Source organism: Artemia franciscana, chromosome 10, assembly GCF_032884065.1.
Source record: "Artemia franciscana chromosome 10, ASM3288406v1, whole genome shotgun sequence".
NCBI classification, from domain to species: domain Eukaryota; kingdom Metazoa; phylum Arthropoda; class Branchiopoda; order Anostraca; family Artemiidae; genus Artemia; species Artemia franciscana.
The window spans coordinates 6784261-6808630 of NC_088872.1; the positions used below are offsets into that span (position 1 = coordinate 6784261).

The 24370-nt window shown below is 37.5% G+C and overlaps 1 protein-coding gene across 2 annotated transcripts in view; it reads right to left on the reverse strand.

Annotated features, from left to right (window-relative positions):
- Window positions 1-24370, reverse strand: part of LOC136031714 (uncharacterized) — a 144832-nt gene that overhangs the window by 47111 nt on the left and 73351 nt on the right. For both annotated transcript variants that reach the window (XM_065711419.1, XM_065711417.1), the window contains exon 10: window positions 1396-1563. In XM_065711419.1, the coding sequence (XP_065567491.1) occupies window positions 1396-1563 (168 nt within the window). The remainder of the gene's footprint in view (window positions 1-1395; window positions 1564-24370) is intronic.

A 24370-nucleotide genomic window follows, 5' to 3' on the forward strand; every position in this document is an offset into this window, starting at 1 on the left:
AAAGACCTTGCAACAGAAAGTCTCAATTGTCGACGCCCGACACACCATCAATGGTTATGGACGACCTTTGTCCTTATCCTACGCACCAAGGCAAAGCAATTATTCTACATAGTAAAATGTAAAGCCCAAGCCACACCCTAGAGGCACTCCTCGATAAAAAAAAAAGTAAAATTCGTCAAAAATATGTGTTTCTTTGATGTTACCATCACATTTGTGCTACAGAGGCGGAAAATTGAAATAGAAATTTGTGCTATTGCCTATAAATACTAGCATCATGAGAAAAAACAGTTTTTAAATGTATTTCATTTAAAGACTTTAATTTCATTTAATTTGCTGTAGAAAGCAAAGCAATTAAGGTATTGGACCTCTGGGTGTTTGTGACGTCATACATATGAAAAATATTTTTCTAAAATTATGGCCCTGAACAAATTTTCTCAAAGTCATGCCCTATATAGATAATTTTTTCACCCCACAAAGCGAATGATCACCGTATTACGAACAGCCTTATTAGACAAACAATAATTGACGGTCGAAGCTCGGTCCGTGGTATAAAATTAATATTAGGATTTTTTACTTTCCAAAAAAGCGGAAAGTGTTTCCAAGTCGCAAAAACTCAAATGGAAAGTTGTTACTGTCCTTCTTCATCGGCGAAAGCACAGTGGCGAAATCCGCAAAACAGGCGTTAGAGTTGAAAAATTACCAGCGCCATCTAGCTTTTATCAATTCTTGGCATTTTCTTGTGTAATTATACGGCAAAATTAGTGTAATCAACGTAATTGGCAGAATCAGGGTTGTAATAAATGTCTACTCTAAGTTTCGGCAAAATATACAGTTACGAAGGTAAAATAATGCTAAGAAACACCAAACACTAGACGGAATTGGTAATTTTTTCGACGCTAGGGCTAGTTCCTACTCTTAAAAGCTAGCCATACTCTTTAGTGGAGCCGTCAAGATGCATGAACTTACAAAAAAATCAGAAAAGGTTTGCCAAAAAAAAAATGTAAAAGTCCTTTAAATTATCTTTTGACACTTTTGATGAAATTTATTTTTGAGCGGCTTAGTTAAAAGGCTCCAGCGCAGCTGTCTAGCCCAAAGAGATCAGTTAACTTATAAGAGTGGAAACTGGCAATAGTGTCGGAAAAAAATTACCAACGCTATCTGACATATAGCGTTTCTTGACGGTTTTTATATAATGATAAGGCAAAATTAACAAGTAATAGGTGAGCGATTATTTTCGACATTACGGCCAGCCTCTACGCTTCTAAGTTACCCATACTCTTGATTGAGTCGCCACGAAGCATGAATTTAAAAACATAACTGATGAAGTCCGATGGAAAATTTAACAGCTGTTTACACCTAGGGTAACAGGTTACACTTAGGTTAATTGATCTGTACCTGATTCAGAGTATGTGAGCTGACTTGCATGATCTTCGTCATTAGCAATAGTAACACATCTTCTTTCATCTTCACCAAACGGACAGTCTTTTCGTCCGTCGCAAATTTGTTCTTCAGGGATGCACACCCTGCTACCAGGACATATAAACCCTTTGGATGAACACCAATCTTAAATGAGAAAAAATCACAATCGTGAATGCTGAATTCGATTCAAAAGTACTATTCAAAATACGTATCACAAAGAAAACCCGAATGAGGCCGAAGCTATAGCCTCATCCCATGTAAGAAACATAAAGTGCAATATTTTGCAAAGCCTAATAAACAAGAATTTGACCTAAAATAAACACCTTTTTTCAAACTTTGATCCATATTAAAATTTGGCAGTCTTTCCAACCCCCTCTCTCTCAAAATATATTATTTCTAGCAATTTTTATATTGCCTAAAAAATAAACCACTAAATCAGCACATAAATCACTAGATTACTGAAGGAAATCACTGAATCGACCCAAAAATCTAGTTTTTTTTTCACCGGGTGGTAACCATGCTCTTAGGCCTTGTTTTGTCGTTAAGTTCAAACAAATTGCATATTGATAGAATTACCTCTCTTCGCTAAAAATTCACTTTTAAGCAGCAAATATAAAAGTGAATGAAACATTCGCCATAAAACTTCCTAATTTCTGCAGCTAAGGCTTATGTTTCATTTGGAAAATACTATTTCACGACAAATTTGTAGTATTGCAGCGAGAAATGAGACCTGTCGTTTGACTTCAGACTTTTCATTCATTAAAACGATTTCCTGTTTCTGCATGTTTCTGAAACCCTTTCACCTTATTTATAAAGCTAAAACATTACCTGACAATAAGAGGCTATAAGAGGTTTGAGCTGTTCCAGTGTTGCAAGATGGTTTGGGGTCTCCATTCGGTCATAAGCTCCTTCCTCCATCCCTATACCCGAAAGAAAAATCCCGCTTGCGTGGCCTAATAGTGACGTCAAGGTGGACCTACCACGATTTTGCCTCACCAGAAACCGTGACTGCAAACGGCGCAGCAGGATGACGTCGAGGTGCGGAGCCGATCCCGAGGTGTGGGGTGCGGGGAAAATCCCGAGGTGCGGGGAAAATATTTCTTAGTAAACAGCACGGTGTTTGCACTGGGTTTTAATTTTATCGATAATTCTTCCGAGTTTTTGGGCTGAAAGACCTCTTCCTAGATAACTTATCTATTATTAGCTGCCTCCTCCCAATAGTAGTAAAAAATTTGTCCGTTCACCTTTCCAAACCTTACAACAGTCTAACTGTGCCCCATTTTCTTGCTATGTCCACCGCTTGGATATTTTTTTTCTGCTTAAAAAAAATAGTAACCAAATCTATTTAAAATTCGCCAATTATCTGCTTACATCTGCCTCCTTGGGCCAGTAATTCTTCTCTGCTACAGAAACTTAAATTGATTCTTCCTTCAAACATTATTGATAAAAGAGTGAAAGATCTCAAATCCTCCTGTAGAAACCTCAACCACCAGTGGTCTTCGCTCTTCGTATAGTATGTAGTTATGTCTGTGTTTGTTGATTGTAATCTCTCTTTTCGTTGTTGTTTGTTTTCTCTGTTTATTTTTTGTCTTACTCTGTCATTAGGGCTACAAACCGTCATTTGTTTTGTGACGGGTCAGAAATAAATTGATTGATTGATGATGAGTCAGAGGCGAGTCCGCATCCAAGGGGGTAAAAGTTTTTGAGCCCCCCCTGAAACGATTGTCCGACTCATAAAAACGTAACATAAATAAATCTGTATATATAAAAATAAGTTGTCTGTGTGTGTGTGTGTCGAGTGACGTCATGTTTGTGTGTCGACTGACGTCATATTTGTCGACTGACGTCATTTTAAGGATTGAGCTGTATGCGTCATGAAGTTGTTTGTCGACTGACGTCATGTTTGTCAACTGATGAAATTACTTACCGGGACACCGGGACACAAATGACGACCGGGACACAGGGAATATAAATGACGACCGGGAACCTCAAAGAGAAATTACAGACTGGGACACCCGGACACAAATCACGACCGGGACACAGGGAATATAAATGACGACCGGGACACAGGGATTGTTCGAATAGAAATTACAGACCGGGACACAAATGACGACCGGGACACAAATGACGACCGGGACACCGGGAATATAAATGACGACCGGGACACTCAAAGAGAAATTACAAACTGGGACACCGGGACACAAATGACGACCGGGACACAGGGAATATAAATGACGACCGGGACACAGGGACACATCATTAGAATAATGAGGTATAGATCTGAATACGGATTGTTTTCCCATGGACATTTATATGTTGCATGTTCAAGAGTCAGTAAACCTGACAATCTATTTATATGCATAGACAATGGGACAGCGAAGAATGTTGTATATTCGCATGTTTTACGTAGTTAAAAACATATATATATGTATATCTATCTCTTTTCACAGGTGGGACACAGGGACACAACTACAATGGCGCGTAACTAATATGGCGCCTAACGACTTACGCGAGCGGGGGGGACTTGGGGGGGGGGGGGCACGAAGCACCCCACCAACTAGGTGTTGGGGTGACGCGAAGCGCCACCCCATCAGCTAGTATAAACTAATTTTTGATGTGTTTTTGTAACCCTCCCGGAAAAAAATCCCTTTAAAAACGACCCCCGAAAAAATATCCTGTATATAGCCCTGGTCAGGGTTAACAGGATTGGCATTGTCTATGCAGGATTTCAGTTCTTCTTGATATGAGAACATCGCCAAGTGTAGAAAACCATATTGTGACGAAGATGGGCCCAGGATTGCATGAAGCCTCCATTCATACTAGATGATGTTGCAACGTTAAAAAGCAACTGTCGTATTGACATTCTGACTAACGAATTTAGATGTTTTTAACTAGACTTGTTGGGAGTTCTAAAAACTTATATCCCCAGGGTAGAAAACATAAAATTTGGTTATATAGAAGTTATTTACTCAGGCAGGAAGGATGGGATGTAGAAGCAGGGAGTAGCGCTCATGATGAATAATTGAGCTGCTAAGTTTTACTCACGTCGGGAAAGTATTAATAATAGAATACTAGCTGTTTATTTTATGATTATGAAGTGCAAGGTATCAGTCAGGTGTATGCCCCTGTAGAACCGACTGATGAAGATAGTAGTGACTCAGATGAATTTTACTTACAGCTACTGGAACAAAAAGACATGATCCCAGGTAGAAGTACGATATTTTAATCCCCAGGCTGGTAGAAATGTGGATAGATGGTATCCTAGCCTAGGTAAATATGGTGTAGGAAAAGGAAATGGTAACGGTTATTGACTGCTGCAATTTTGTGGATATATTCAAATTCACTTTATTTTGCCTTAATATTCTTGTCAATTACAAAAATAACAGTGGAGGTCAAAAACAATTTAAAGTACCTACAAAATTAAATCATTCACACATGGTTTATTAACAATTATTTTTCAAGTTACCATTATAATGATTTACGAAGTGCGGACCAAATTACTTCAGATACCGCTGGGATAAGTGGATCTGTGGTTGTTCCAACTTTGTATCGTTTTTTAGTTCTCTCTCTGAACCTAGTGGAATATTGAGTTTGGCGTGTCTCAAAACCCGGAAGAAGATCACGGTGTGTTTCCAAGTCAAGGATTTCCGACCGAAATCCACAGCCAATTTATGCCTTCTCTCTTTAAGGGACTCCAACTTTAGAACTTTGAGGCTCGTCTTGTAGTCAACATAACCACTTCCCAATATTATTTTGCAGGCCCTTTTCGGAAATCTTTCTATTTTGCCGCTTTGGTCGATGGTCAGTGCGTTGTGCAACACTCGGCAAGCATATTCTGTGAGCGGTCTAATGTAAGATCTGTGAGCGGTCTAATGTAGTACAACCATGATTTGAGTTATCATGCCAAAACGGCGAAGGTAGGCGAAAGATGTTAAGAGGTAGGCGGTATAGAGACAATTGACGATACGCAGGTATTCCATTTGCGGTCAGAGACCAGGTGGACACCTAGAATCTTCATCGATTTTACAGATTTCAGTCCATTGCATGGCGGGTCTGGAACTGGCCGTTTAAGGAAGTTAACCCTGAACAAGACAGTTTTCTCCTGGCTGAGTGTGAGCTTTACTTGGTTTACTTCTTCTTCGATCTTTTGCATTACTGTAAGGACTGGATCTGGCTGTATGTTCTGTGAGAGTGGAGAGGTCATCTGCGAATTTGTAGCGTTCAGTGAATTAGCGCAGAAGCTTGTTGATTACTATGAGGAAAGCTAAAAGGCCTAGCTTCGACCCTTGTGCTGCACCGCATGTCAGCTCCCTGAGATGGGATACTTCTCCATTTGGAAGTTGGGCATTCTGTTTTTCAGTCGTCAAAAACTGCCAACCATTCGCAAGACAATTTGCCTTGCATTAAGAGATGTTGCCTCGCTGATAACAACTGATTGGTCGAGCAAGTCAAACGCTTTCACGAAGTCCACGATGATGCAATCAATATAAGCGCCGTCTTTCTCCAGATGCTCCAGGATGTCTCTAATGAGGCGGACCAGGTAGTGCACAGTATTATAGCCTGACCGAAAGCCGTTTTGCCGAGGATCAAGCTGATCGCCAATATCTTCTAAGAGTCATTTGAAGACAATTTCTTCCAGATCTTTAGAGAAGATCGATGTCTTTGAAATGGGCCTTAAATCATTTGCAGATTCTACGCCTGATTTTTTCGGGATAGGGGTGACAACAGCTGTTTTGAATCTTGTTAAGAAGGTGTCCTCACTCAAGCATTGGTTTAATACGGCAGCAAAAGGTAACGCGACCTCATGGCTGCATGCTTTGATCAGTTTGATCGGTAGCTCTCCTAGAAATGAGGCTTTTGACGCGTCCAGTTTTGAGAAAGCGGTCTGGATAGAAATGACGTAAGGCCAGGATATTTTTTACAGATTGTAGCAAAGTGATGTTTTCGTGCTTTCGGCCAAGAATGTTCTGAACCGTGCTATGGAACTTTTTAGGGTTGAAGATAGAAGCTTCTGTACAGTTAAGTGGCCGTGCTGCTTTCGAGCATAGGATATCTTCCTCATCACCATATTACGCAACTTATTGGACTCTGCTCTGTTAGAGCTGTATAAGCTATCCCACCTTAGGATAAGCTCTTTAATATCTGGTGTGATCCAGGGTTTTGTTTCATTTTTTGCTACCCGTTTCTCCTCAGGAAAATACTCTTCGAACATTTTCTGAAGTTGGTCACAGAAGGCGTTTGTCATGTCTTCAGTGGACGGTAGTCTGTAAATCAAGGTCCAGTTCTGCAGTGCTAATTTTTCCTTAAAGCCAGGGATATGTTCATCCTTGATCGGTCTGTAGATGACTGTTTTTTGTTTTCTTTAATTGCCTTTCGACGTGGCAAACGTGACGGTCTCCAAATCACTGTTAGGTGGTCACTGAGGCCGATGCTTGTTGTTATTTCTCGCTCTTTGTAGCATTGTTCAAGGTTTGTGAAGACCGTGTCAAGTAAGTTACTGCCGCGGGTTGGAGACTTTACCGCTTGTTTCAGTGATAGACAGGACTCTAACCAGGAAGTTTTAATATTATTGAAGTCTCCGCATATCACAATACCAGCAGAGGCAAATTTTGTCCGAAAGTGGTCAACCGAGTGCTGTAGGGAATTTACTAGAGTCTTCCGGAATATATAGCTAGTGAGTCTAAAATTTGAGAAAGTAGAAGATTTATTTTAAATTTAAGGAATTATTTTAAGAAAATAGTTAGTTAAGTAGTAGATGGCGTCTTATAGAGAGAAGTTAGAAATGCGGCAAGGAATATTAGTGAAAACGCTTGAAGTGTAGGTGAGAAGAGGAGGTTCTTGCACAAGAAATATTTGAGTAATATACGTATTGTATGAAAAATACGAATGACGGCAAGTTCAGAAAGCATTAAAATAGGAATTAAGGAGGCCATAGATAAAATTACCGAAGATGCATCCAGTCGGCATAATAGTCAAATATCGTATTGGCACATTATGAAATTCAGAGGGAATAGTAAATCTGAGCTTTTCCCATTTCAAGGTAGGAGTCGGGCAACAATTAGTGAAAAGGAAATTAAGTCCCTGTATTAGACACATCCAATTACAACATATTCTGACACAAAAAAGTATTGTCGGATTGTTGGAAAAATCCAAATGTGATAATACAAAAAAAGCTCCTAAAGGTCCGTAAGCCCATAGGATCAAGACAAAGAAGTACTGAAAACGTGTTTTGGCTTTGAATAAAAACCAATTTTTTCTAAATTTTTCAAAATCAATTTTTCCAGTCATTCATCCTAAATATTTTATTATATTTTATTGCAATGTGGAGGGCTGAGCAGGCATGTCAATTGGAGGGGGTTTACCCTCTGAATTTCTAGTCCCCAAGATTTCGAAGAATACCATTTTCTAAGCTTTTTCAGTGAAATTGAAAAATTATACTTCCCTAGATACTGAAAAGTACATTTTGATTCCCCTCCTAAAATTTCATGAATTGATCCCCCATGGGGCTGAGTCAGGCACATGCATAGGATTGTTTGTGTCTTAGGGGGAGGCGGGATGACTACAAAACATACAAAATATTGACGAATTATACAGAAAATTGAAAAAATTGTAATAGTATAATCGACACCAGCCCCCCCCCCCTCCATACATAATCTAGCACTATTCTACCTAAACTAACAAAAATACGGAAAATCAACAAAGCTTTGAGGGGGAGCCATAGACCTTCTCCTATCCATCTACCATGTCTGTCTGGAGTTCCAATATGGGGTAAAGTTCAAAATTAAAAACATTTTCGGGCTAGAAAAATGCATACTTCTTTATTCCAAAATATATATAATTTGTTATCACTTTCTCTTTTTAGTTCTGTAGGTAGGTGGGTACTTCTTCCCCTCTGTTTTGAACATCGGGTTCTTCATGGAGGGTAGTTTAGGTCTCATATTTGAAAGGCGAGGGGCTGGTAATCTGAATTGCAATGGCAATAGACCTTGAGACATTAAGAAACGTTCCAGTAGATCTGGGTCAGCATTTAATAAACGTATAGCGATTCCTAATCCAGGATTCCCAGGCACAGGATTAGCTGGATTAGGATCAATCGGAGGATTGATAAGAGGTCCTCCTGGAATGGCAGGAGCCACTGGAAATCCAGTTCCTGGAGGAATGGCTGGAATATCGGGGATCCTGGGAATAATGTTTGGCAATGGAGGTACCCCAAATCGCTGAATAAGTTGACTTATGAGTCCTATCACAGCACCTGCTGCTAGGGTAAACACAACAAGGGCTCCAAATGACAGAATGAACGTTGTGACGGGATCGTTAAAAGTGGCAACAAATTTAGTCTCAGTTGGAGTCATGGCTTTGTTAACAGCAGCCATCTTGGCAGCCATTAGCGATTTCACAAATAACGAAGAATCAGGATCTAATCCATCACTTGTATCAGGGCTGATTAACGTGGGAGGCTCGTAATTTTCCATTTTTAACGCACTTCTGTTCAACTATCAAAATTATACTGAATAACAAACTCTATACAAAAGTTACAATTAGAGGACCATGCACAAAATTTTGCATATAACCTAAATAACCTAGGTTAATCAGACTGTCAGTAATAAATAAGGGGTTATTATTCTTATCTTATGAATTTTAGCAGTTCTTTTTTATGAATGACATTTGAATAATTTCATGATTATAATATGGATTGAATCATAACTTTTTCTTAGTTTCCATACCTATTACTTATTATTCATTTGAGCATAAAAAAGCTACCGATAGCAGTATAAATGTTTGAATAATTTTTATCTTAGTAAAAAGTAGGGTTTAGTGTGTTCCCCTTAAAATCCCCCACCCCAACCGAAGATTCCATTACAGGAAACCTATTCTGCGGGAATTCCCCCCAGAAAAATTCTCAGAGAATGTAAAATTTAGCAGTCAAAGGGAAATTAAGACAAATAAAAAGAACAAGAAAAGGAAAGGATTCTAGAATACTCTACCTATATTCCAAACTTGTGCAGAATATGCAGTTCAGAATCAAAGAGTTCTTAACAACAAACTATAAGTAAGGAGCGACTCGGGCCAATAGTAACCGAAAAAAGAAAACTCTAAAGAAAGTTATTTTGATATATCAAAGTATATCAAAAGAATTGATATAATGAAAATTGATATATTGATATATATGATATATCGAAGTATATATCAAAAGAATTATACAATTCTATAAAAGAATTGTTTTTTTAGTGCTAATTTCAAAGTGTATTAAGTTCATTAAATTTAATGTTACACATCAGTCTGATTTTCCAAAAAGGAAAAATTCTTTTTTCCTGATTTTCCAAAAAGGAAAAATTCTTTTTTCCTGATTTTCCAAAAATGGAGATTCTCCTCCTCAAAAAAGTCACGTTATCTTAATGAGAATCAAACCTTACATTCAGCATACTAGAGAACCTGACTGTGGAGGATTTAAGCTCCTATTTACATAAAATCATTGAAAGAACATCAGACTCAGTTGTTAAGGAACAAAAAATGAAGTATCTTAAATGGTAATATCACCCAAATATCTAGGGGCGAATATCCATCGTTTTTATTTGGGAGGGACAAGAGGGGTCTATATTCGGATAGTCAAGGGGCAGGGGATATATAATTTTTTTCTCCGTATTATTGGGGCAGCAATTGTACCCCTTGCATCCCCCCAAACAAGGCTCCTGCAAATATCCTAAATATAATAGGAAGGACATTCTGCACAATATATTCTTCCTATATTTTGGAATATGCATAAAGTGTTTCCCAATTCTTTCTTTTATTCATCATTTCTATTCATAATACTTTCTCTTTGGCTGCTCAATTTTATATGTAGAGGCAATTTTACCACGGCGAATATGCAAAGCTGTATCCAGGATTTTTATTGATGGGGAGGGGGTTCAAACAGAAACTTTACAAGAAGCATTAAAAATTTGCTTATATGTGTTTTTGTTGCTTTTTTCGATTCACATTTGAATTTCGAGGGAGAGTTAAACCCGGTAACCCCCCCCCCCCCAGATACGACCTTGGTAGCACGCCTATCACCTTAAAGAGTATGGAATCTGTAGCCTAGTTGACAACTGGCCAGTGGCACAACCAGAAGAAAGGAGAAATTGGGTATTATTGAATGTGGAAGCTAATTAAAGGGAGAGAGAATAGGATTTAAGAAAGCCACAGCATATGAGAATATTCATATGTGCCTACTTTAAGGTATTCACCCCCCCCCCCAAATCAATCAAAAGGTATACAAAATTTATTCTGTTTGGTACACAGATTTTAGGTAGCCTTTCCCATAGCTCGACCCCCCCCCCCCCTAAAAAACTCCTGGTAGATATCCTGACGTACTAAACTCAAATTTAACATGTATCCCTTTTTGAGAAAATAGTCCAATACACTCAGGCAAGTGCGGAAGTTTTATTTTTTGGGGGGAGGGGTGAACTCAAAATGAAGTAGTGTAAAATTATATGCAGAGTGACTACATCGGCAATTATCTATCCAAACCATAATTTGGTGATCTGAGCGATGTTCAGCTTTCCAGTCTATGCTTTATGATTGACCAATCAGAGGGAAGATTCAACGTATCCTTTTTTAAATTGGAAAAGATTATCTTTGGGACAGCAGCATCTCTATTTGCATGATGAAGATACAAAGACATAGTACTGACAGAAATAGTCGGAACTTTATTTGGAGGGGTTTTTCAAAACAAAACTTTAAAAAACGCATCAAAAAGTTCTTTATGTGAATTTTTGTTACGTTTTTACGAGTTGGACAAAATTTCAGGGGAGGTTCAAACCCAGCACCCCTCCTCCACCATAAACAACAAATAAAGAAGTAGAACAATAGGGAATGTTTCCGTAAGACAATGGAATTTCAACCTTTAAATGAATATTTCAACCGTATTTCCAAGGGCTGTCCACAGCATATCACAAACGAAAATATAAAAGAGAAACTTACATTAAAATACAACCATTAAAAATAAAATCCCCGCTACATTTTCGTGAATTGATGTCATTGAAAACATATAACCTTTGGATTACCGTTGCCTGCTAAGCATAAAACATATCTTAATTTTTCTACCAAAATAATTTGTGTAACATAACAATCTACTTTTAATAAGAAACTTGATTGTGGAATTTACTCTCAAATAAGCACTAAAATCAAAATTCATTATAGGTGAAGTAATGAGAGTTATATTCCAGAGTTAGTCTAACTAGCGACACTAGGAACTAAGGGTGCTAATCACTGCTGAACTTCAATAAAGTAAACGACAAGATTGTTTTTTTCGTAATTAATTTGCAACATAAAAATTATAACAAAAATTTAATATAGCACATTACTTCTTCTTTGCATATTTCTTCCCTTGATGAACATACTGGGTTACAGTTGAAGCTGGCATCGTTCTAGGTTTCGATGGACTCTTTGAAAAACCCTGCATTTTTCTTCTTTCAATGAACAATTTCAATTCTTGAGACTCCGCTGGCGGCAGACCACCGGCAACTCTTTCTAGAACGTCAATTGGTAAAACAGAAATAAGATTTGGAACGGCAGAAAGTTGATTTGGCACAGATTGGTCGACCGGAATATTGGGATTTGGAGCCGGCGGAAGATTTGGAAAAAGTGGCAGCCCTGGAAAAGCAAATGCAGAGCCGAACGCTGGAGATGAACCAATTACAGGAAGCGCAGTTAGACCTGGCGTCCCAATTATAGGACCATTAGGTCTTATCAGTCGAGGTAGCACTTGGTAGATTGTTGCAAGTGCAGCCCCACAGACAGTTAGAATAAAAGCAAGTGCTGCCGTTGCAATCATCAAAGTAGTTTGCGGATTAGGTATTGACGCCAAAAAGGTCGTATCAGATGGTAATGTTTTCACCACTATGTCAATCAAAGCAGCTAAAGGAGTTACACCACCTATCGGTCCACTTGTTCGTAACAGCAGCGTCATGGTCACAACTTCAATCTTAACTGATAAACATTCTGAATGATTGCAATAAGATTCAGCACAGTTAATTAGTTTTATCATTAAGCAAATTTAATGAAATTCCATTGAGCAAGATCTTCTACAGAGATTTTAATCTTCTATATCAAAAATTTTAGTCGCTTGTTTTGTATGTATGAATTCTGTTCCTTCAAAGTAAAAACATCCTGTATAAAAAAAAACAGCGACACACGAAGGGGTAGTCCTAAAGACACAGGGGAATTCCAAATAACCTCTTCAGATGGGTGCCTGTCTCCTTAAGAAGCTTAGAAGAAATAATAGTTTGCATTAAAAACTTTTATAAAAGCCATACCGAGATATATATAACTTTAATTCAAAGCCAAATACTTATGTTTTTTTTCTAATTTTATATAATACATTTTACATTCTATAAAGCTCTTAGCTTCCCAGCGTTTCTAGTCGTTTCGAGGGGGAGGGGGTCAATGGGGCAGTTCCCCCTCCCCTTCGATAATTTGGACAAACAATTACAATGTAGCCCATGACCCTTGACTCTCCAGATATGGGCACCTCTTGCCCCCTCCCCCAAATAAAATGCTGAAGCTGCACCCTGAGGGGTGAGATAATAGTAACATTATATTTGCTACGATGTTTTTATATGTGATATAAACATTTCATTCACATGCCTACCGGGATAGAGGGCTAAAATTGAGGCAGGGCAACATGGACCTTGCCAGGAAATTATTTGGCGATGAGTGGTGACAAATACTACCAGGAGCTTTGTTTTCACCGATTTTAAATGGCAATTTTCCTCTCTTCATATATAAAATCTTTAAATGTACTTAAACATACATGTAAAATGTATTTCAACAACAGAGAACACTATTGTGGAGGTCGCGATGACTTCAGTTACGTAGAAGACCAAGTCACGCAGAACTTCCATCCAAATGAACAATAATGCCCATCTTCGATCACCCGAATATCTTAAGTAAAATTATCATTATGACCTTATTCAACAAAACTACTGGTCATCGAAAATTTTGACTAAATAATCAAATCTTGTCAAAATTTTTACTTACAATCCAATATTTGGTTTCTCAAGCAGAAAACTGAAGAAGAAGGAAGCTACCAACCCTTTTCAAAGTGTTCGTATATACACTTTAACAACAATAAATCGTGTGTTTATTTTGATGGTGGCCCAAACCATATCTTGGTTAAGCCTAGGCATGATGTGGAAAACAATCGGAAATTGAATTTAAAAAAAAAACAGCTTTTTTCAACTGAAAGAAAGGAGTAACAGTAAAACTTAAACAAATGTATGTTATTCCATATATGAGGGGGACTACCCCCTCCTCAAAACCAAACTCTTTATGCCAAAGTTAGACTTTTTGTCACAGTTGAAGGGCCGTTGAACTGGAATAAGATCTTTTTAAACACTGTAGTCGGTAACATCGGTTATTCGGTATTTTGTAGCGGTATTCGGTATTCGGTATGTAGTCGGTTATTCGGTAGCAACTGGTTAAAAAGTAGGCTAGATCTTCAAAAGGGAGCTGGAATTTTCGATTTTCAATTGAATGAGCTTCTCCAAAGTTTATTCGACCATCCTTCACATAAAAAGGTGTATCTTAAAAATGGACAGCTTGCATAGCTTACAGTCCTTGCCCCGGGGGCTAGAAGGGGAGTTGTCCTGGAGGCATGGTATATTACCTTTGGACTATTTTGAACGAAATACAAATACTTATAACAAAATTCTGATCAGATGCGTTTAGGGAAACATGAGCCCCCTCCAAATTTAGTATGACCACCAGTGGGTCCAGGGGGGACGGGGGAGAGCCCTTAAGATTTTTCTGCCACCCTCATTCCCTGTTTGTAACTTTTTTTTTAGAACACATTCGTCAATTTGGTCGATTATTGGCACTAATTTTGCTCATTGGAACCCCCTAATTTTGCTCATTGGAACCTTGTCACATAGCCCCCCCCCAAGATTTTGCCCCAGATCCACCCCTTCCATAAGAAGTGCATCAGGGAAAAAGTAGACATATTACATATATACATAGATATAGACATACATATAGACATAGACATATTACATATTAACACATTAAACTCTTATGGCTCTTTAATGGCACCACTCTAGCATTACCTCTGACTTAAATTAAATAAAAAGAAAGTTTTTTTAACTAAAAGTAAGGAGTGACATTAAAACTTAAAACGAACAGAAATCACATCGTATATGAAAGGGGCTGCTTCCTCATCAGCGCCCCGCTCTTTACGCTAAAGTTGGACTCTTTCTCTCAACTCTACTTTTTAAAACAGTAAAAAACTTTAGCGTAAAGAGCGGAGTGTTGATGAGGAAGCAGCCCCTTTCATATACGAAGCAATATCTTTTCGTTTTAAGTTTTAATGTCGCTCCTTACTTTCAGTTTTAAAAAAACTTGTTTTTTTTTTATTTGATTTCTGAACGTTTTTGGATCAATGCATGTTTTGATTTTGGCTCTCCGGAGATGAATAATTAAAACAAAATTTTCATATTAATTTTTTTTGGCTAAATGACTTTCTCATAGTTTTGATCGAATGATCAAAGGGGAGAGGAGGCCTAGTTGCCCTCCGAATTTTTGGTTACTTAAAAAGGCAACTAGAACTTTTAATTTTTTACGAATGTTTTTATTAGTAAAAGATATACGTAACTAACAAATTAGCTTACGTAACGAACTTCTGTATTCTCATGTTTTTATTACGTATATGGGGGTTTCACCCCCTCTTCAGCACCTCGCTCTTTACACTAAAGCTTAAATTTTGTCCCAATTCCTTAAGAATGACCCCTGAATCACAAAAGCCGTAGAATAAATAGTTGAAATTGCTAAAAATACTTTAGCGTAAAGAGCGAGGTATTAGGAGGAAGTGAGCCCCTCGTATGCTTAATAATTTCTGTTCGTTTTAAGTTTTAATGCTGCTCCTTACTTTCAGTTGAAAAAACTTTTCATATTTTTTTCATTGTTTTTTTAATAGAGCTAGAAAATTCTGCGCTCCCTTCATGGAAATTTTCTTCCCTCATGACAAATTCCTCCATAGAAAGCTTCCCCTCTTCTTAACCGCTCCCCGAACAAAACAATCCCCCTGAAAACGTCTCTACACTTCCCAATAACCATTACTATATGTAAGAGCTGGTCAAAGTTTGTAACTTGTAACCCCTCCCACGGGGACTGTGGGGGAGTAAGTCGTCCCCAAAGACGTAGTTATAAGGACCCATGGAAAAAAAAACAAACAAACAAATAAACACGCATCTGTGATCTGCCTTCAGGCAAAAAATACGAAATTCCACATTTCTGTAGATAGGAGCTTGAAACTTCTACAATAGGGTTCTCTGATACGCTGAATCTGATGGTGTGATTGTCGTTAAGATTCTATGACTTTTAGGGGGTGTTTCTCCCTATTTTCTAAAATAACACAAATTTTCTCAGGCTCGTAACTTTTGATGGGTAAGATTAACTTGATGAAACTTATATATTTAAAATCAGCATCAAAATGCAATTCTTTTGATGTAACTATTGGTATCAAAATTCCTTTTTTTAGAGTTTTAGTTACTATTGAGCCGGGTCGCTCCTTACTACAGTTCGTTACCACGAACTGTTTGACAGGTGAATAGAACTTCCAGTTTCCCTTCTTATGAAGATTCGGAATTATCTAGGGGATTTTTTGGGGGATGCCTGGACTTTTTGAATTAGATGGCTACCTCAAAATTTTGATAGGACGTCTTTTGGGTTACGAGGGGGTCTGGTAGCAAAAGAGGGCACAGGGGTATAGGGATTTAAGTTTCTTTCCTCCTAATATTTTCCCTATTCGTATATTGGTCATAAAAATACTATCTCTCATGAGAAAACTAAAGTTAATTCGCCAACTCATACATTGGTATTAGAAACAAACATAAAAAACTATTAGCCCCCCCCCCCAACAAAAATGTTTTCTCAGCTCCCCAAATAAAATTCTTTTGATAATTCTGAGGCTTCTGAGTAGGTACTAGCTTTGAATTTATATTCATCCAGCTCTGAATTTTTTTTCTCAAAGTAATACCTGAATTACTTAAATATCTGCAAGGTCAATCTCATTACTTTTTTACTTTGTGTGCGAACTTAAAAGTACATCCGTTTTAGGTAATTTTTGACATGACAGATTAGGCTAAAGATGAATTTCCTAATTTCGAACTCAATTTATCAGCCAATAGTTGAATTGTACAAAGATGTCAAGAAAAAAGGTTAATCAGTTTGATTTGAACTTGGAAAGGTGTAATAGTATTGTGGTCATCTCCTTATTGACTTTATAATCATGACGCTATTTTTAAGGACTTACAGCCCTATTGGAGGGCTTTCTCCTTTAGCAGCTATAGTGGACGAGTTAACTAAGAAGTTTTTCAGTGATACAACTTTTTTGGCAACTATACCTAACCCACAAACAACTTTAATGGTAGCCACAGCGTCACTGGCATTTATCTTAACAGTTTGTGGTGCTGCTTTAGCTACCATCTACCAAGTTCTGCCAAGGCTGATTCGTCCAATTGGACAAATAATCGGAACCCCTGGCCTGGATTCACTTCCCACGATTGGTTTCAATAATGCTCCTTTTGGTTCAGCCTTTGCATTTGCTGGCTTGCCACAATTTCCAAATTTACCATTAGGGCCAAACCCAAACGTTCCAGTTGATCCAGCTCAGCTGCCGCCACCACTACCAGCACTGCCTCCTAATTTCTTTGAAAATCTTCCTATTGATGCCCTTCACGAAATAGTGGCTGGAGCTCCACCAGGTGCAGCTGCTACAGTTATTTTACGGAAAATCCTTAGAAAGAAGATAAACAAATATAGGAACAAGAAATACTAGCCTTGGAAATATAGTGTATTTTTATAATTCTTTAAATTTTTTATTGGAATAAATATGTTTAATTGACCCATTAGTGGCCGTTTATTTACTACTGATCGGTAAATAGGACCAGCAGACGTAATCATCAAGGAATCTTTGTTTTTCTACTATTTAAATGTGAATATAGCCCAGGTAGGGAGGATCTATCATACTGTAGCCCGCTAATAGGCTTATTTCTCTGCTAACCGCCAGAAAAAAAGCAGATGAATACCCCAATTAGAAGGACTCACAAACAAGTAAAGAACGTACGTAGATAACCGTCCTTTTACGGTGAACAATCCTTGGGCAGTCCCTAAGATTAGTGCCTTGACCATAATTCCATATATAGGAGAAATTGCTCTCATCTATCAGTATTTAGACCGGGTATGGTCAGGGAGGCTTCTTGTTCAGTTGTAGTTATTATTCTGCGCAGCTCTGATTAGTCTGTGTTCCAAATACTCTAATTTCCTTAGCCAAAATGTCTGAGGTGTAGCTAGTTATTCAGCGCCTTGGAACAATGTCCTCCCCCCTAAGAATCACTGCTACTATATATTATTGGCGAAAATCCTCAATTTGTCCCTTTCCTCGCCTTTCAGAGGCTGCACCACGAAGTGGGCATCCTCCTTCGCCCCTTTCTAGCTACTTCACAGCAAAATTTTACCATCTGTGCTATGCCTTATGAACTGCGTTTTAAATTTACGACAATAATGGCAAACACAGTGTTCCAAACAAGAAAATACCAACACGGGGATCCCTTTTGTCGACGTTACAAATCGATACGGTAAGTAGGATCACCACAAACAGTCGAAACTGGTGTTTCTCAGCGACTGCATTTTGATCTTGGATAACCATGGAATGACACGATATAATTTTCTGAAGGTAGAGTAGCAAAATGAGTATTTTCCCTGGATTTAATGGTCATCGGTTACTTTCCCAGTGGTCGGAGGGAGGGAACTCTGGGCCATTCAAGACCTTAAATTTACCATATTTTCATAAGCTTTCTAACCAACCTCAAACAGAACTAAACTGTATATTATTGAGCTTGTCTGAAAAATCAAGATAAGTCAGTGGTATGGAAGAGTCCAGGCCCCTAAAATACTAATTTTTTCGAAAAATTCTGACTTCGCTTCTCATTCAAATTACAAACATATCTTATTTATTATTATTATTTACTACATTTAAAAAAAAAATTCGTGGGTACATGCCTTGTTAATGGTGGCAACTGGACACCAAGTAGGAAATAAAATTGTCAAGGATGTCGCCAAGTTTCTATGAGGTGCGGTGGCTAACTATAGAAAAGCAATTATAAAATCACTAGTACAATGTTTTGTTTTAGTGTTTATATTGCAAGGGAGAGTATCAAGATACATCACATATAAACCTTTTTACAGGCCATGCCATTGATAAATAAAAATGAAAAAGAATCGAATAGCTTTTGGGAATAAAACCTTAAAGCTATCATATTCCCCCTGTTTACTTCTTATGAATCCAAAATTTGAAAAACTACTTAAAATTATTAAATATTTTAATATTATAGTCAAGAGTAGGGAAGGGACTTTCAGGCTAAGGTACCTCCCGTCAACTGGGGAAATATCGAAACAACTCGGGGCCTTCGACTATCCCAGATATGCTTAGAAACACTTATTCTATAGTAGTGCACCAACAAGCACAAAACAGTAGTGAGTAGAAATTGTGATTATACAAGCCTGTCTGCAGTACTTTGCACAGGCTTTTTGCAGATCCAGATGCTGATTAATTCTATATGAAGCTTAAAGGAGCAATACACGCTAAGGTTGAAAACGTGATTTCTTATTCTAGCTTCACTAAATGAGCTTTTCCCACAAAAGAAAACAAACCTAGACTAGACATTCCAAATCCAGAGACCTTATCGAAAAAACCCAATAACTGTCTAAACTTGTTCTTGCTAAGTTTTCATTGCTAGGATATTCAGAATATAGATATCTGTTATTGAAAGCGGCCACAGGGGGTGGATGTCTTCGGCAGTCAGCCCCCTTCGCCTCACGAGTTTTACGATATTGCTTTAAATTTTCTTTAGAGTTTGCATTTTGTGCGTCTTTTAATCTCGGACCCTTCAGAAGATGCCCCCCCCCCTACAAAAAATTGGGAAATACCTATCTTGAATTCATTGGAGCTTTTATTTGTCAATTCTCTGCTCTAGTTTAATAGTTGAATAAATTAAGATAGGATTTAAAATATATTCATTATTCATTTGGTTTAACAGTGCAAGATGTCGCCTAAAGTAGCTCATTAATAAATTATTTTTATTAATGTTAATAGATTCATTAGTTACTAATTAATCAATTCTTTGTTTCTGCTGTTTAATTTTTCACCCTTTATAGATAAGGATTTGTAGATGTCATTCTTTTAACAGTTAGTAAAACTTCAGTTAAGACTAATCATAAGTTACTAGTCGAAGTAGAGAAGAGTTTGATTATAGGGTTAAAATATAGTTAGAAATGCCGATAGGGATATTCAGCAGACTTGAATCCGTTGGTTCAGATTTTGCGGGGACACCGCTTGAGTCTCTATTGAGCAAAATCAGTGATGTCTTACCACCTCATACAAGGCTTCTAGCCTCTATCCCTGATCCCATCATCAGTACTGCAATTTTTGTGTTTTTGAACGGATTTATTCTCACAGTTGCCCTAACTTCAATATATACCGCTGCCACCTTGCTTGGCAGACTTATGAAACCTGGCTTCCCGGTTGGAAACGTTCCTGACTTACCAGCTATTCCTGGTGGTGTAGGTAAGTTGTCCAGATCTTGTTCTTTACCATAAAGTTACAGCCAAACAGTGGCGTAAGTTCGTCAAAATCCTTGGGGGGGAGTTGGGGCGAATTATACTAAATCAAGTGAAAATGGTAGTGAAAATCGAAAACTGAGCCATTTAGTACCATAAACGTTGACATATCCTAAAGAAAACTAACACATATCTGTGGATGCTTGAATTATGGAGGCTTATCTTAGGTTTGACAGGATTTTGAAGGAACTAAATTTCAGCTTGAGGGGGGAGGGCAAACTCGGGTCTGGGGGTGAGGTCTGGGAGCGGCAAATGCCCCTCTCCCCCGTAGCAAAATAACGCCCTTGCAGCCAAATCACACACTTTAGTTTGTGTTTCTTTTTTCTATAATTAATACTAAAAAGGTTATGAAAGAAAATTACCCTATTCGAAGCTAAAACGAATGGGAATCAAATCATATAACAATAAAAACTCGGAACGAACAGAAATGAAAACGAGTGATCACATTGAGCATAAAGATAATAACAGATACTGCTATGGATGAGAAAATGAATCCTAATGCGAACAGAAAATAAAATTAATTATCAAATGGAACTTAAACGAACAGAAGTCTCCCACAGGAGTAGGGCTACCGCACACCTCATCAAACCTTACAAAGGCCAGAACTTTTGATTCTGTCATAATTATAAAAAAGATATTGTTTAAATATAATTATTTTTAGCAGAGTGAAATTGACAGTATGACCTTTAGAGAGCCCTGGAAACCAATCTATTCGATCTTAAGAAATTTTGAACAAAACTACAAAATATCATGAGTTTATGGGAGCTGGGTAGGAAGACAGGGCAAGGGAGGATGCTGGTTACCCTCCAATCATTTTCAAGCCTTAGAAGGGAATTAAATGGCAAGAACGTTCTCTTTTACCGCTTCTGATTTTAGATGGCATTAAAAAAAAAATACAAATAAAAAACAGGGAAATTATCCGGAAAACTATAGAGAAAATTTTCGATATCTCTAATTTTTAATTGAGAGGGGGGTTCCAAAGTTTGCCTTCTATTTGAGTGAACAGAGCCTTAAAGTCGTAATTTAAAATCTAATTGCTTCTAAAAAAAACATTTTAGCTGACGACGGCTTTAACTCAATTTTCGAGAGAAAAACAGCAAAACTGCTTTGTATTTTGAAAGAACTTGAAAAATTAAGCGGACAAAAAGTTTTTTGGATAATAAGGTTCAGAGAATTGAATCTGAGCATTTTTGAAAGAAGCCCCATTTTAAGAGATGTCATTCTGTTTATTTGAGATGGGGAAAGCAACCGATTAACCTACCGATATGACGCCCATCTGCAAAAATTAGCAATAACACAAATTAATAAAGATGAATAAACAAGAATATCCATACTGTAGCATGAATATCCATACAAAAATAATCCATACTGTAGTAGTAATATATATGTATATAAAATACAGAGAAAAGACACATCAAGAAAGTATATGCAAACAAATTAGTTGTTCATCATTTTTAATCTTCATTTTTCGTAGCATCTCAATGAAATATCTTATACCCAAACAGCCCATACCCAACCCTATCCACATTTTTATCCATTTTTTTGAATTTGAAAATCGGTTTTAAGCAAAATGTTTTGTTATTTGATTTTGTTTCATTCATAAAGCTAAGGCTACTAAGAGGAACTTTAATCGTTGCTTTTCCCACATTTTTGAAATTTTCCTATCGCTGTGTCCTAATATCAGTTGCATTCCAGGTGTACCGGCTATTCCACTCGTACCCTTTGCTGGTGGTCTTGCAAACTTCCCACAAGGTCCTCCTCCGAACTTCCCTCTTCAAGCACCACCTGGTCCAATTGGTCCCAGTGCGGCACAAAGAGCACAAAGTCTTAGGAGGCTCTTCCAGGAGGCAGCAAGGCTCCGTGATCAGATGGACCCTCAACAGCTCCGTGCACATTTGATGAATAAAATCCAGCAAGAGAATGTTTACAAACAACAGCAACAACTACTTAATCCATACAAACAACCTCCAATGAGATATCAACGCCATCTTTTAAAGAAGACACGAATACGATATTGATAGGGCTAGTTTAAATTTTATTTCTTTTTTAAATAAACTTTTACGAAAACTAAAAAAAAAAAAAAACAGTCAAGGATCGTGACACAAAATTTTAATTGAGAAACTATCATTAGGAAAAACCGACAAAAACTTTAAGCGCCAGGAAATGTTTGTGACTGAGGCGGTGGGTAGTCCCCTACTGTCAGAACAATGTCTTACATTTATTTTTTATGCTTTTCTAGGGAAGGACAGGACTTTTCTGGGGACAATGCTCATCCTTGCTCTCTCTGTTCCAATGGATGTTATAGGCATTGACCTGGAAGTTAGTGAAGAAAATTTGAATCGTGAAATGAGGGAATTGCTGAGAAATCTAATACTAATTTTATTTTCAGATTATCTGTTTTAGTAAAGCAACATTATTAGAGCAGGCAAAGCTCTAGGGTAGATTATATATTCTAAAACGAAACATTTTTCCAAATGAAATTAAAGAGCAACGTTACAGCTTAAAAAGAGAATAAATTATACTATATGTGAGGGGGGCTGCCTTCCCCATCAGCCCCTGCTCTTTACACCAAAGTCTGTTTTTTTATACCTTCCTAACACAAAAACAATATAGCACAATGTTTAAGCTTTTTTCACAATATTCTCAAATCAGAAGGTTTGAAAAGCCATTGAGAAATAAAAAACCGACTTACGATGTCTGATGCATTCTAACATGCTCTCAAAAAAGAGCTGGTAAAAATTAAACAGTTCGTGGTAACGAACTGTAGTAAGGAGCGACCCGGCTCAATAGTAAACGAAACTCTAAAAAACAGAATTTTGATGCTAAAAGATACATCAAAAGAATTGAATTTTCATGCTGATTTTAAATATATAAGTTTCATCAAATTTAGTCTTTGTCATCAAAAGTTACGAGCCTGAGAAAATTTGGCTTATTTTGGAAAATAGGGGGAAACACCCCCTAAAAGTCATAAAATCTTAACGAAAATCATACCATCGCATTCAGCGTATCAGAGAGCCCTAAAGAAAAAATTTCAAGGTTCAATCTACAAAAATGTGGAATTTCGTATTTTTTGCCAGAAGACACATCACGGGTGCGTGTTCATTTTATTTTTTTTTTTTTTTCAGGGGTCATCGTATCGACCAATTGGTCCAAGAATGTCGCAAGACGGCTCATTCTAACGGAAATGAAAAGTTCTGGTGCCCCTTTAAAGAGACAAAACAAATTGGAGGGCACCTAGGCCCCCTCCCACGCTCATTGTTTTCCCAAAGTCAACGGATCAAAATTTTGAGATACCCATTTTGTTCCGCATAGTCGAAAACAATAATAACTATGGCTTTGGGGATGAATTACTCCCCCACAGTCCCTGGGGGAGGGGCTGCAAGTCACAAACTTTGACAAGTGTTTACATACAGTAATGGTTATTGGGAAGTGTACAGACGTTTTCAGGGGGATTTTTTGGTTTGGGGGTGGGGTTGAGGGGAGGGGGATATGTGGGAGGATCTTTCCTTGGAGGAATATTTCATGGGGGGAGAGAAATTCAATGAAAAGGTCGCGGGATTTTCTAGCATTACTATAAAAAAAACAATGAAAAAATAAACATGAAATTGTTTTTTTCAATTGAAAGTAAGGAGTAGCATTAAAACTTAAAACGAACAGAGATTATTACGCATATGAGGGGTTCTAAAAATACTTTAGCATAAAGAGCGAGGTATTTAGGAGGAGATAAATACCTCACTCTTTATGCTAAAGTATTTTTAGTAATTTCAACTATTTATTCTACGGCCTTTCTGATTCATGGATCATTCTTAAAGAATTGGGACAAAATTTAAGATTTAGATTTACGTATATTTTTTCTTAAGTTAATTAACTTAAGTTTCTTAAGTTAATTCTTAAGTTACGTATATTTTTTACTAATAAAAACGTTCGTTAAAAATTAAAAGTTCTAGTTGCCTTTTTTAGTAACCAAAAAATTGGAGGGCTACTAGGCCTCCCTCTCCACCCCTTATTTCTCAAAATCGTCTAATCAAAACTAAGAGAAAACCATTTAGCCAAAAAAAGAATTAATATACAAATTTCATTTTAATGATTTATGTGCGGAGAGCCAAAATCAAACATGCATTAATTCAAAAACTCCGACATCCCTCGCTCTTTACGCTAAAGTTTGACTCTTTGCCCCAATTCTACTTTTTAAAACAATTAAAAACTTTAGCGTAAAGAGCGAGGGATTGCGGAGGGGACAACCCATTTCATATACGGAGTAATTTCTGTTCGTTTTAAGTTTTAATGTCGCTCCTGACTT